The sequence below is a fragment of the Dipteris shenzhenensis genome, chromosome 2 (assembly GCF_047967505.1).
Source record: "Dipteris shenzhenensis isolate YYH24624 ecotype China chromosome 2, Dip_SZ_1.0, whole genome shotgun sequence".
In the NCBI taxonomy this organism is placed as follows: Eukaryota; Viridiplantae; Streptophyta; class Polypodiopsida; order Gleicheniales; family Dipteridaceae; genus Dipteris; species Dipteris shenzhenensis.
The window spans coordinates 61,476,023-61,490,304 of record NC_141597.1 but is presented as its reverse complement, the minus strand read 5'-3'; the positions used below and the strand labels follow the sequence as shown (position 1 = coordinate 61,490,304).

Genomic DNA, 14,282 nt, shown 5'->3' with positions numbered 1-14,282 from the left:
ACTATGCCGTAAATTGCCAAATCGATTGGAGAGCACAAATCGCCACTCTCACATATCGTGAACGAACCTTAGTAATTCCACTCTGTAAAGACCATTCCACTCCCCCTACAGTACGACCACCTTCAAGAGGCAAGGAAATTTTAGAGAAAGGTAATTCCAAAGCTCTAGAGGCCTCCCATGCCCCTTGGTCCCCGGTCCCCAAAAGGAAATCCATCCCAATGCCGCTCGAAGTCCTAGCCCTAATCACAATAAATGCAAACCTTTGCCGCAAACTACTCTCCGACCTCTGCTTCCCATGCCCAATGCCATGAGCACAACCTAGAGATTATGCAAACAATGGGTGCACAAGGTCATCTTGCATGCACAATGCTACTCCAAAAGAAGACCACCACCTTGGAAGTCCGAAGCCATGGAAGGGTTTCCAACCCCTTCTTGTCCTGCGCCAATTGTCCTGTGCCAACACGGGCGGTTCCATCAAAAAGCAAGGCTCGATGATGCCGATTGCCCCACTAGCAAGGACAAATTCCAACATTCCATGAGCAAAAGATTCACAAGTGTTGGGTTGAAACAAAGCTTATGAAAGACCAAGGCTACTATCAAGGCGAGCAATATGTTTTGGGTCCCAAAGCTTCCAATAACACAAAATACACAACCTCAACACACTGGGATTTGTAAGGTAGCAGCACAGGAACTTGCGTCAACTCCTAAGGCAGTCCACAAGAACCTATCCTCGAGCCCACAACACGAGGGACCATTCTACGAGCCTAAGGAATATCATGATCCCATGTATAGTGCAACTTAAGTAGAAAGTCGCAAGTTCATCGAGGGAGCAAGACAATAACTGACCCTTGAAAGTGGGGAAGTTACATAAGAATCTTCCTCCAAGCCCATGCGAACACCAGCGGAAGTCATTGTACTCAGGGTAGCACCTGCAGTGTCGCACGTACGTACTCCTACTATCAAATCAAATGCCGTAGTACCACAAGAATCTGCCCCCACTTCGGGTACAGCCACACAAGAACCCACACGCCTTGTTACGAGGGAGGTCCATCAACGTGAACGCCACAACGCTGATACACACCTGTGAGAACCAAGATGATGCACAAACTTAACACATGCTCTACCTGGCTGATGATGAGGTATGTTGCTGTTTGGCATTCAAATCCACTGCATTCCACATAATCAACCCTTCATTAAATGCGTGATCATCAAGTCCAGGTCTAGGTGAGTCTGTATGGTAGGCTATCACCCACATGCACGAACAACTCACAAGTACTTGGTATCCACAATGCACCCACCCAAATTCACCGTCAGTATTAGGTGAATATGACCAATACTTTTTGCATTTTTGCATCCTTGCACGCTGACCTCATGAGTCTATGCATCCCCAAGTCTGTTTGCCCAGTTTTCTCTCTTGGGTAGCACCCTTAGCATGCGACAACCCCTCAACAACTCTGACAACTATCAAAATTCCCCTTTTCAAGCCCGACTGGTACCTCGTCGCCTTACTATCATCCCGTTGGATCGTCGCCTTACTGCTAACCTACCGACCGATGCCATACAGTCATCTCGTTGGATCATCGCCTTACTGTTATCTCGATAGATCGTCGCTAACCCGTCTATCGGTGCCATATAGGCATCCTGTCGGATCATCGCCATCCTTCCATCCCCTTAACTCTTCGTCTTAGCCATCCCGTCGGATTGTCGCCATAACACTATCCCCTAAACCAGTGGGATACTGAAAGCTATAAAAGGACCCCCTTATCCCCTCGGATTGTTGCCTTAGCAAAAATAACCAAACTCTGCCCCCCTTCCACACTGCCCACTAGCCTCCATTTGAATGTCCTCTGTGCCTTCCTCCTCCACAAACTCATTCATTACGTGCATATCCTCCTCCTTCCCAATGGATCCCAAAAATTATTTCTTGAATTTGAAAAGGAACTTAGTCTCCACCCCCCAAATCTAGCACCTGCCAATCCATTGCCCACTGCCCCATCTGAGTACCAAAGCAACTAAATTACAAACCAAGGAGGAGATCAACATTCAATAGACCTCTCAAGAGCCAACAACAGTGGCTGCCACTCCACCTTCTCAATCACCCATGAAGCGCACGCTAGCTCTAGCACAAGGAGAATACAAAGCCCTAAGGACATTGGCACACTCTCTGCTCGATAAAGCCTGCTAGCTCTAGCAACTTAACAGTTGCAACATCCACTCCAAATACATATATGAGGGTTAAAATTATACCCTCTATTACCACAATGTGGTCGCATACCAAGCGCTGAAGGATTCAGAGGTGCAAGCATCCTTGGTGATGACAAGTCTCAAGCTAGTCACACTGATTGACTGCCATGCCACATTAACACGAAGATGCTCGAGTAGTTCAGCGACATGTACAATTCAAATTTACATGCCTGCGTACTTTGAGATGCAACAGAGACCCCCCCACTTCCACCGCCTCAATGTGGATGTAATGCGCACTGCCTTTGGCCTATCAATAGTTTACAAGAAGAATCTAAATTAGCCCCTCAGCAAAATCTGCAACTACAAAAGAAAAGCAAGGGCTGCATCCACTTCTTAGAGCTCACAGTGCCAGATTTGGATAAATCGGCAAGAGTGCTCTAGTTGTTGACACAGGTCAAACATATGGACCACCATTAGTCTATAGTGTCGAGCATCCTCGCCAGGTTGGTAGAGCTGCAAATCACAAAATGGGCAAATTATTTCTGCAATCAGATGAGGGAGGATGTCAAAAAACATGGAAAAGTTATGGGCAACCCACTGATTTACGTGCCTGTACTCTACCAGATGTTGGAACATCAGCCACTGCCAGTCAGATACGGGTTAACCGACAAAGGAAACCACATGAGACATTCCAACAGAAGAAGAGACAGTGATGGATGACCCCAAAAGGCCAAGGATTCATCTGGTTGGAACACCATCTTATGAAGATCATCAATTGTAGGGATTCCTGGAGAGGAGATGCCTTGAGGCCTCAAACCGTCAATCCAAAGGTCCAAAGGCTAGACAACACTTTAGAGCCCCATTGATGTGGAAATGTTTCAAGGGGAGGATTTTGGCCTCCACCCCGGGGCAGAATGAATTCCCCCCATCTCCTACAGCCACCACCCCCGTATAGGCCCACGAGCCATCCTCCTTTGTCACTGGCTCCTCTTCCTCTCCATGGGTAGGGCTCATGGAAGCCCTACATTTTAGCAGTGCACCAGTGAGATGTTTGCCGAACAATTGTCAAAGGCAAACAGTATGGAGCTCCAATTACTGGAAGCCATGGCCCAACTCAGGTATTGCACAATTTTGTAAGGGAGGCAAGAACAATCCTCCCAACTATCCTTCGTCTATATTGCAAGCTCAAATCAAGGCACGTGAGAGCCACACCCTCATGGTCACCGCACAAGCTATCAGGAAAACCACCCTCGAGAGAGCAGAGGAGTATAGGGCCAAGGTCAAGGACTTGGAGGTGACTATTACGAAGCTCAAGGATGAGCTCTCTGCCAATGAACCCCTAGTTTATACCATGATGGACTAGCTGGACAAGGCAGAATCAAGCCTCAGAACCGCGAAAGAGCGATGGCTGACGTAATGTATGCAAGGGACAGGGAGGGATCTAACCGACAAATCCAGATGCATCAGGACCTCCTCGCACAGGAGCGAACCGTTAATCACCAAGTCCACCGATTATCCACAAGATGATGATGTAATGTAGCTAGGCAAGCCCGAAGAACTGAGCCCATGGGTGTGTACTCCTAAAAGGATACAAGCTGACATCGAGGTTTGGATGCAGACCTATGGCTGGGATTTGGTAGTTCAAACTCAAGGGTATTTGGTTGCCTATCCCTCCACGACCTACCACCCCCTCAACATCATCATTTTGTTCAACAAGGTGCTACAAGCTCTCCAGGACTCACACGAGTCCTAAGTGAGCAATTTTGAAACGATTCATGTAGCGTATCTTGAAGTTGTCATCAAGGATGATGGCCAGGAAGCCATCTCTGTCTTTAACGCTACCACCCCACTCGCTAATATTCCTAATCCCCAATCCCACACACCCCATAAATCCCGCCCACCCCCCTCAACAACCTGCCAATCCTGTCCCGCCTCCCCTTCCCCACACAAACCAACCCAAGTACTCCTCTAATGCCTCTCTAATGCCTCTCTAATGCCTCCAATACTAGCACCTCATAGCATGAGACCTCCCAATCCATATCCTCCAACGCTCTTGTTGACCTCTACCAGGCCAAGCTATCAATACATTGCTGCGGCGGTCGACAAATCTAGTTGATAGGCCAATCGACCTTTCGACTGAAGGGAATCTAGAGGAGAACCCCATGCCAAACGTTGATGATGATGTTCCTCTAGTGACCCCCTCATCACCATCAAAAGATGTACAATGGCGGCTTGACCTCCATTCCAGGACTTACCCGACAACTCTCTCATGCATCACTGGAAGGCCCAACTCAAAGGCTCCTGCCTCTTGTACGAAATAATGGAAGTGCGCCCCCTTACTACGTTTATCACTAAGTCCTTCAACGACTAGAGGCAAGCCAACCCAAAGGGCACACGTGGCAGCTATAACTTAGCTACAGACGCGTCTATTTCTCTCACCAACATGAGGCAGGCCTTCACCCTCGTTGGCGCATCCCCTTTTTTTGAAGGAGCAATTTTGGTGCTACTATCATAGCACACCACTCGAGCAGCGGATCCATCCCCTCTATATGCCCATGGAACAAGGATGGTATTGGGCCTACTTCCGGGAGCTCCAAAAGAAAGATCCCAAAATCATATACAACTTCCCTAAGTACAACTTCCCCAAGGAAATGACTCAAGAAGGATTTTGCTTTCGCCTTCAGTCATTCAATGATACCTACGGCTTGATACCCGACCCCGTAGTGGTAGCAGCGGTGCACTTCAATCGCCTTATTCTCTTGCTACTTTGAGATCTCCTTGCCCATAGTCATCAAATCGATGACAAGCTTCACAATCTCAACAACGAGATTGTCTTCGACGCCGACATCAGGCCCTCCCAATTCCAAGACTTGCGCCTGCACCTTCGGGTCCAAAATCTCCATGGCCATCACATTTACATGCCACCCACTTCTGGAAGTACTGACCTTATTTCACGCAACTCAACCCATAGCAATGGGACCACAACGCAATACTCCAGATGGTCCTCTCCACTCACATTCTGTAGCGCGGCTGATCCGAGGACGACTCAGCACAATAAGAAGGGGAGCATGTTAACAGCCATTGAGGATGCTAACGGATCTGGCCCATCCAAACCCTATGGGTTTTGAGCCACCAATGGATTGCCCAAACTAGCAAAGATGATACAAGAGCCATTTGGATCCCATATATGGATAACACAATAGCCATTTTGAAGACAGAGAGAAGGTTGAGAGAATCAGCATATGCCTTGGCACCATATGGGCCAAGTAGTTGTAATAAAAGAGAGAGAGTGGTACAAGGAATAGGGTTGGCCCTCCCTCCAAAAGATGACATGTATAAAAGGCCAAGTCGTTGACTTTGGTCTTCATTGTTGTATGCAACCTTTGAGAAATACAAGCTCTCTTCTTGCTCATGTGTTGAGGTAGAGGTTTGCTTGCTCTCCTTCTTTGCCTTTGGTGTTTACCACAATCCCCCTTCACCTTCTTCTCCTTCTCCATCCCCTCCCTTCTTCCCTCCCCCTCCCCTCTATCTTTTTCAACCCCTTCTCGGTGGAAACCCCATTGCAACGATTCGACAGGCACTCGAGTGACACAAGTGAAGGCTTTACTACATAGTGCTCCCACAAGGAGTAGCACGGGAGTGAGGAGCTCCGTCGACATCTTCCATCATCCCCACGACACGTGTGTCTCCGCTAGATGACACAAGTGGGCAGAAAGATGCAGTCAAGTGTGGAGAGGTGGTCTAGTAGGCAAGGACAAATTTCTTGCCTAGAATCTTTTGATGGTATGTATACCTATGCGGGGTCAATTGGCCAAATGAATACATATTAGTCAAGTTTATGCTCTTTAGAAGAAGAAGTTAGAATTGGTCTAACACTTATTTTGGGCTTGCTCGTGTGTGATTCCTGGCATGGTGTGGGTAGAGCTATAAAAAACTATGGGATGATGTTTAAGTTCCCATGTAGGCTTTTATGGAGAACTACTCTTTTGGGAGACGCTATTGGATGATGGTTAAGTTGGTTTGGATGATGCTTAGAGTTGCAATTTTTTTGGTAATTTGGGGTCTTACAAACATTTTGGTTTTCAGAGATGGATCTATCAATGGTGATTAAGTTGTTAGGAGATTTAGCTCTCCCCCTGCCACATGGTAAAATTTGCTCTCTTTTGTATTGGTCTTTTTCAGGCTTGACCATATCGGCCCTTTTGTAAAAAAGGGAAAACATTGTAGCTTTTAAAAGGCTATTGACTTTTCCCTCTACTCACCCTCTCGTTCGTGTCCTCCTTTTCCGTCTCTCATTTATTCCCTAGTAGATCATTCCCCTGCCTCCTCTTCCCTCTTTCAACACTAGAGAGGAGCAAATCTACCATAATATGCAGATGCCTAAATTCTTATAGATTACCAAAGTTGCAAAAGCTGGCAATAACGATAGTTCTATGTGCTTCGAGTTCACAAGTTATAATTTGCTAGTTCTATGTACTTCGAGTTCACAAGTTATAATTTGCTAGTTTGCCATTGTTGAAGTTCACTAGAACTCCTCTAGCTCGCAAGTTTGCCAATTTGGTAGTTCACCACAAGCAAGCTTATCACAAGCAAGGAATCTTATCTTTGCAAGCTATAGCTTGCAGGTTTGCCCCAAGCACATGCTTGCAAGTAAAGGAGGGTTTGGGAAGAATGTTCAAAGTTGGCATGAACTCGAGACAAGTTCAAGGTATAGTTTGTTGCAAGCATCAAGTAAAGAGGGATTCAAAGTGAGGAGGATTGGGAGTTTTTCATAGTAGAGAGTTCACAGCAAGGAACTTCGCTTGGGAGGAGTTCTTACTAAGGAAGAAGGTTAGGAGGAGTTTGCAGTAGCAAGAGGTCCAAAATATGTGTATGTGTGTGTGTGTGTGTGTGTGTGTGTGTGTGAGAGAGAGAGAGAGAGAGAGAGAGAGAGAGAGAGAGAGAGAGGGCGAGGGAGGCAAGGGATTAGTAAACACTCAATCATATGCATAGCCCCCGCCACCCCCCCAAAAAAAAACTACAAAGACACTCAAGAGGCCCATTTGTGCATGATGGAGGTATTGTGCATGTTTTACCTCCATTGTGCAAAGTGAGGCATGTCAACTAGGATCCCTATGCGCACGATTGTGTGTGTCAACCAGTATCCCTTGCCCCCTCTGTGCATGATGGAGATCTTGTATGGTAGGACGTCCACCTCCAAGGTGTGTAGAGGGCCTCCTTCGTGCATAGTGTAAGGATAGTGTAACTTGCACTTATTGTCTAGATAAGTAGGCCTTTGACAATGGATGCGTTGATTTTTGAAAAGCATCTTGAAAATCACGTCGTTTCCCATGCATTTCTACTCAAAGCATAGCAATAATAAAAGGGATCCATGGAGCCAATTCAGGCGTGGCCTATATATGGTCAAATGACACAACAACATTTAAAATTAATTACGTTATTATTATGAGCACTTGAAAAAGTTCAAAGGAAGAAGCAATCTAATTGGCATAAAGGGATCCATGGAGCAAAGTCAAGAGTGGCATTGGAAGGTGTGTGTATTTGGCAAAATGACATAACAATATCCTTGGGAGCACGTGGAAAAAGTTAAAGAAAATCAATTGAAGCAAGTTAGCGTGAACCATGTGCAATAAAGGAAATGTCTAGGTTTGTATTATATCTCATAACATAAAATATACACATTTTGTGACGGTTATAGGTCCCTCAACTTGAAATCAAAGCTAAAATGATGAACTAGTTGTGATTTGACACCGTGGTGGAAGGAGGCCTGCTATAGTTAATTGAACGATTGACTAACTCCATTCACATGACCGCTATGCTTCCCCTCCTTATATAGTAAACATGATGAACACATAATCTCGCACCACCATCACATCACAATTTCTCACCCATCCTCGAGCCATCTCCTCATCTTATTTTGTCATGGAGTGCCAAATCTCTGCTTGTGTTCTTTTTCCTAGTTCGAGTTTTATGTCGGGTCCTTGTGGATGTTTGCAAGTTCAACAAGAGTTTTGATGTAGATAAACTATCGAACTGATACCCATTGCCCCATATTTAGATCAGTTACTTCTACTGCCTACACTCATATTCCAAGTTCCTTGTAGTCATTCACACATCGGTTGTCGCACCTAGGTCCTAAGCACAAGCTTGCCATGAACAGTCAATTAATACACCCATTCGATGATTACGAGGTTTGGCCGAGAGGTACTGTCATGAACACCTCATTGTGATGTTGTGCAGTTAAACATTGTTTAGTTTTTGCTTAGGTTATGTTTGGGATTTGTTATTTAATCTTACTATTTTTGACATACTGTTTCAACATCTATAAGGTGACTTCGTGTCACACTTATTTTTTATTGCACATGAATTATCTTTATACTTTGATATTTGTTAAATGATTAATTTAACTTCATTGTAACATCTACGCATGATTTTAGAAGTTATAGATCTATGAGATAGAGCGTACAGATTATGCGTACAGATTGGGTGTCACCCATTGAGATAGTCTTGAAGAAGAATGGGAAGATTCGAGTTTGTGTAGACTTGAAAAAGGTCAATGGAGCTACAAGGTGTGACTACCATCCCTTGCCTTTCACGGAACATGTTCTAGAAAGTGTAGCTGGGAAGGAAGCTTACAGCTTCCTAGATCGATTCTCGGGATACAATTAGGTATCCATCGCCCCGAAGGATCAACGTATGCCTCAATAATCATACTTAATAGGTTAAAGGTCCTTATAAGGCAAATAGAAATTGAACACCACATTGAGCCTTTCCCCCTTCAGTTTCCTTGCTATGTGCTTCGCTCAATGTGGCTTCCCTCTAAATATCTTTATGATGTCATGCCCTTAATCGCTTAAACTTGAGCATAACGTCTTTTACATCTCAAAACATGTTCCTACTAAAAAGGGTGTTGTCCTCAAGGGTATATAATCCTTGTGTTTCTTGTCCTTCACTGGAAGTCTCGTTCATCGATCATCTCGTCTGTTAGATTTGAGGAAATACATGGTCTATGATCCACAAAGTGTTGAATTAGAACTTTTAGAATCGCATGCTTTATGTTAATAATTGACATGGGGCAAAAAGTATGGCCAACTAGTGGATACTAAAACATGTGTAAATATGAAGTGACTGGTTTGGCCTAACACCAAACTTTTAGGAGAGCGATGGCCACATGTTTATTGTAATGCGTAGTTGTAGTTGGCCACAGCATGGTGCAATTGTGCCTATTTTTTAATTGGAAAAACTTAGTGCTTGGTTCTATGTTTGGTCATTTTAGAGTGCCTTTGCATCCTTGGAAATGAGGAGATGAAGCAAAGGCACTCAAAACAAAGGTGAGAGTGATGTTGATGGGAGGGGTGGAGGATTCTCAAATGCTAAGTTTATCCATGTAGATGGCCCCACTTTGGCAAGTGAAATGCCGTATCATCATGCGTTGGGTTATGCAAAGTTGTGATATTTAAGTAAGCTTTAAAATTCTAAAGCTAGCATCATGGTTGGTAAGAAGCAAAGGGTGGCTTTTCACTAAGCCATAGCTGTCCTAAAAGGTTAGGTTGCAAGGATGGATTTCGTTTCCATAGGCCGAGATTGTGACAATCATAGGTCAACCATAGTCTTAAGTTGAACCATGCTTCTCACAAGACTTTTGAGGTTTTTAAGGCATAATATGATCATAGATATACTTGCAATGTGAAGGAAAGCAAGCTTGATTTGTAGGATCCAAGTTTGTATCATGAGCTTAAACCGATGAGATAGAACACTTTCTCGCCGAGTGGAAAACCAAGGAAGTCATGGAGTGAACATGGTCTTAAAAGAGGACTCGCTTGGATCATTTCACATGAATTTCCTAGCCACGTAGGCTATCATTTAATTTCTTTCTAGGATGCACATCTATAGGGGTCGTTGAGACACTTGGTGGCGAGTGGGGTCTTAGCGGACAATTATGGAGGTTGGGATTGGGATGGCGACATAGTTAAGGGTGAACTAGGGTTAGGTGAAAGGGCGGGGGGGAGGCGGCGGGCTAGATTTGCGGGGTGAAAAACGGAAACTGGCCAGTGAAAAGGAGCGGTACAGCGGAGAACGGCCAAAACACGTGGGCAGGGGCGCGTGACCGGGCGCTGTAAATGCGTTACCGGCGACGGCCGGGAGTACCGCCGGTCACCACGTTGCCAGCACCACTCGTGCGCCTGGACGTAGACACGTGTATAAAGGGGGCGCAGCGCAGGGAGCAATCCTCGTACAAGCGGTAACTCCCGCTAAGAAAGAGGCGCGTCAAATTATACAGAGCATTTCTTGCTGGCTACGCCTAGCTGGCTTGAGAAGGATATCCATCCCTTCCTTCCATCGCTCACGCTCCATAGCTCTCTCGCTATGGCTGTGGCTGTGGCTGTGGCAATCGCTATGGCTGTCCTGCCCCTCCCCCTTGCCGCCCTCGCTCCTCCCTACTAGCACTTCCCTTGAGACCTTCCCCTCCCTCCCGCCTGCATTGTCGCGGCTCCTCGCGCTCCGGATCCCAACCAATTGCTTCTCCTCCTCGCTGGCCCAACCAATCGCTCCCCGTCGGCTCCCTCCCCTCCACGCTTCCTCCTCGAGACGCCTCCCGCGGGCCCCGGCCGCCCATTGGCCCAACTTCGCCCCAAACGGGCACGCTCACAGCGACGGTCCATGGAGCGCGCAGCCGACAGAGTAGATAGACGTAGGGACCCAGGGTCTAGACTCTAGAGAGAGAGCCGCGTGGAGTGGACTAGAAGCCCCACAGCCGCGGCAGCGGATCAGAAACAAGGCAGAGAAACGTAGGTGGAAGGTCGGCATATAAGGGAAGGGCCCTGGATTGGGTTCTACAGGAGAGAGCGAGGTGGATAGAGCAGGCGGGGAAGGGCCGCGTGGAGTGAAAGCGAAGCAGCAAGGAAGAGGAAAACTTCTGATTGAGCTGAGAAGAGTGGCAAGGAGACGGAACATTGAGAAGGGACAGAAGATCTACGGATTGAAAGCTTTTGGATTGAGTGGAGCGTTGCATTGCGAGCAAAAAGGGCGAGTGTGGTGCTTCATCGTCATCATCATCATCATCATCACAGCAGCAGACGACGACGAAGAAGAAGATCTGTACAGTTGAGGTGGTTTGAGAGGAAGAGGAAGGGTGTTTTGTAGTAGGCTCCCGGAAGAGAGTGAAAGAGTGGGCCGATCGAGCTATATATGTTGGCTTCTGGGGCCCGAGTTCCGACCTTTGAGCTCCCCTTCTCAGCAACAAGACGATCTTGCAGCTTGCTCCTCCATAGCTTCTCACAGGTTCGTGGGCCCTTTGCCCTCCTCCTCCTCTCCTCAATATATCCATTTCGCCTGCCTTGTTGCATTCCTTCCTCGCTTGCTCGCCCGTCTCTCTCTCTCTCTCTGTCTGCCTTGTAGCATTCCTTGCATTAGATCACCTTGAAGACGGTCTCTGAAGCTTTTTCCTCGCTCTACCCTTCCCTTTCCTTCTTTGAAAAAGCTTCAGAGACCGTCTTCACTGTCGTATCTGACGACAGACGCGCCTCTGCACCTCCGGCCTTCCACGCTTTGCTTGTTTGTGAGATTTTTATCGCACTTAAGTAAAAACAAATCCATTGCTGGTCTTTGCTACAGCAGTTGTTTGCCGACCATCCTTGCATATGTGTGTAATGACGACGCAGCTTCGTATGGATGATTAGCAGGTTCTCGGAACACTCTTCCTATTGAACAGCCATTAAGCACTCCGCCAGAGGTTCTTCACGACATACAAGCGGAATAAGGCGAGCGAGTTCAGTCAGTCGACAGTGACCTTAGTTGAATTGCTGCAAAGGTACTGCATACAGCCGGGAAACGAATAGCGATGAACGTAGCGGAACGTTCTAGGATAGTCCAATTATCCTGCTATTAACAGCCCCCAACGAGTAATGGATGGAGCCAACAGGCAGTCATGGTCGCTCGGAGTCGGATCAGTCCCAGATGGACTCGGGTGCAGGAGGTGGGGGATCGGAAAGCAGCACGCCCGTGGTTCCGTTCCCGGTAGCCTCGCGAGCCATGGTTTTATACGGACAAACCTCGGAAGGAAGGGAGCAGCAGCATCGCCAGCAACAATACGGACATCCACATCAACCTTCGTTAGTACAAGCGATGGCGGAGGCTATAGCGGGGACGAGCTCGCCACAGGTGGAAGCATCTTTGGACATGGCGGTAGCTGTGCTTGGGAGGGAGTATGGTCAAGAAGGAGGAGCCCCAGCACTGGTGGAGCTGATGGGGGAACCTTCTCGGGGGCAGCAACAGCAGCAGCAGAGGGCTATGGTGGTGGTAGCTTCGTCCCAAGAGCAAGACGGCACTTTGGCAGTAAAGAAACCTCAGGCCAAACGGGCTTCCACGAAAGACAGGCACACCAAGGTGGAGGGAAGGGGCAGAAGGATACGAATGCCGGCCATGTGTGCTGCCAGAATTTTTCAACTCACCAGAGAACTGGGGCACAAGTCGGACGGCCAGACCATAGAATGGCTCCTACAGCAGGCAGAACCAGCTGTTATTGCGGCCACAGGGACGGGCACAATCCCGGCTTCCGCCATTGTGAGCAGCGGGCCCTCGAATCGGAAGCCGAGCTCTGGGGCCACCCAGCAAGCTGGCCTGGTCACCTCAGCTGGCCATGCCTGGGAACAACAGCATAGAGAGGGCGAGCCTCTAGACGAGGCTGATCCTTCTGCCAGGAAGAGGCCGCGAAGCCATCTAACAGCCAAGGAGGAGCACCCTCATGAACAAGCAAACAGCCCCAGGCAACCACTCCTACTACGCCCTACTGCAAAGCAGACTCCCATCCCGCATGCAGGGCTGCCGGCTGCTCCTGCCGGTACTATGTGGGCATCAGGTCCCATGCCCAATGCCTTCTGGATGCTCCCAGTTGGTGGTATCACATCCACGTCTGGTGGTTCTGCCATCTGTGCCGCCGACCTTCACCAGCCACAGCAGCAGATCTGGACATTCCCCTCCCCTGGTGCTGCTGGCAGCCCAGCCATGTATTGTGTGGCATCACCACCCCCACCATTGGCTGCTGCCACTCCTGTGTCGTCGGCAGCCACGGCTACCTTGCCCGTTGTCTCCATGTTGCCACGCGGCATGGCCCTCCACCCCCAGGGCAGCCATCTCCGTCACTTGACCCTTCCCTCCATGGTCCTCCAAGGCTCCCCCCAACCTGCCTCCTCAGCTAGCCTTGGACATTCTGGTGGTGATGGCCAGCTTGGCGTGTTTGCGGCACTCAATGCTTATGGAAATCGAGCGCTATACTCGGACGGTCCGTCTTCATCACATCCTCATCATCAATTCCTGGCCTCTGGCCATGAACGTCATCACCACCATGAGCAACAGCAACAGCAACAGCAGCAAGGCGACAGTGAAGAAGATGCAACCAGCTCTCAATAGTCTTTGCTTTTTTGTATTATTGGTCTGAAATGCCCTTCAGGTTTGTTTCTTTTAGGGCGTAAATAGCTGTCCACTTTAGGCGTACATGGTTCAAATGGTGCTGTGCTTTCGGTGGTCACGTGAACTCAAACACCAAATTCTCCAAGTGTTAATTTTGGCTACACTCTTGTGCAGTCGTGTTATTTCCTCATCACCTTTTTTAGGAGAGCGTTTTGGTTGGATTCAAATATTGGTTTAGGCAAGAATAATGCTGGAGGCAATGTCAGAGCTCCGGTCAGTGAGGCATTGTTGTACAGGAAAGGACATTGTTGAGGGTCTCTCAATCATTTGGTTGTATGTACTGGTTCTTACTGGTTAAATCTTATTCATTCTATGGTCTGCTGTTATGTGATGAGGGTTTTCACTGCAATCGTTGTGGCTGGAAAATTGTTACGCAGTCCATCTAATTCGAAGATTTGGGCCGATCTTTTTAGCGCAATTCTGTGATTAGGCTCCTAACAAAGAAATTAAAAATCTATAGGACAAGAGACAAAGAACAGGTTTTTTGTACAAGTCGTCCAAAGATTTTTGCAAGGTCCTTCACATATTGTTTTGTCCAAAAAAAAAAAAAGTGATTATAAATAGCCTGAGATTTGGAGGTGGGTAGCCCCCGGACCCCCCTATGCTTGAGATTGATGGCTTTCACCTTT

At 47.5% G+C, this 14,282-nt stretch overlaps 1 protein-coding gene across 2 annotated transcripts; it reads left to right on the top strand.

Annotated features, from left to right (window-relative positions):
- The first annotated feature begins 10,579 nt into the window (after positions 1-10,579).
- Positions 10,580-13,966, top strand: LOC147905106 (uncharacterized). Of its 2 annotated transcripts, none has more exons than XM_087390166.1 (2): positions 10,580-11,466; positions 11,868-13,966. In XM_087390166.1, exon 2 carries the CDS (start codon positions 12,094-12,096, stop codon positions 13,591-13,593), a length of 1,500 nt encoding a protein of 499 aa, XP_087246292.1. In that variant the 5' UTR covers positions 10,580-11,466; positions 11,868-12,093; the 3' UTR covers positions 13,594-13,966. The 2 variants fall into 2 exon arrangements, with proteins under 2 accessions (XP_087246292.1, XP_087246299.1); XM_087390173.1 differs by lacking the exon at positions 10,580-11,466 and adding an exon at positions 11,504-11,743.
- The last annotated feature ends 316 nt before the right edge of the window (positions 13,967-14,282 follow it).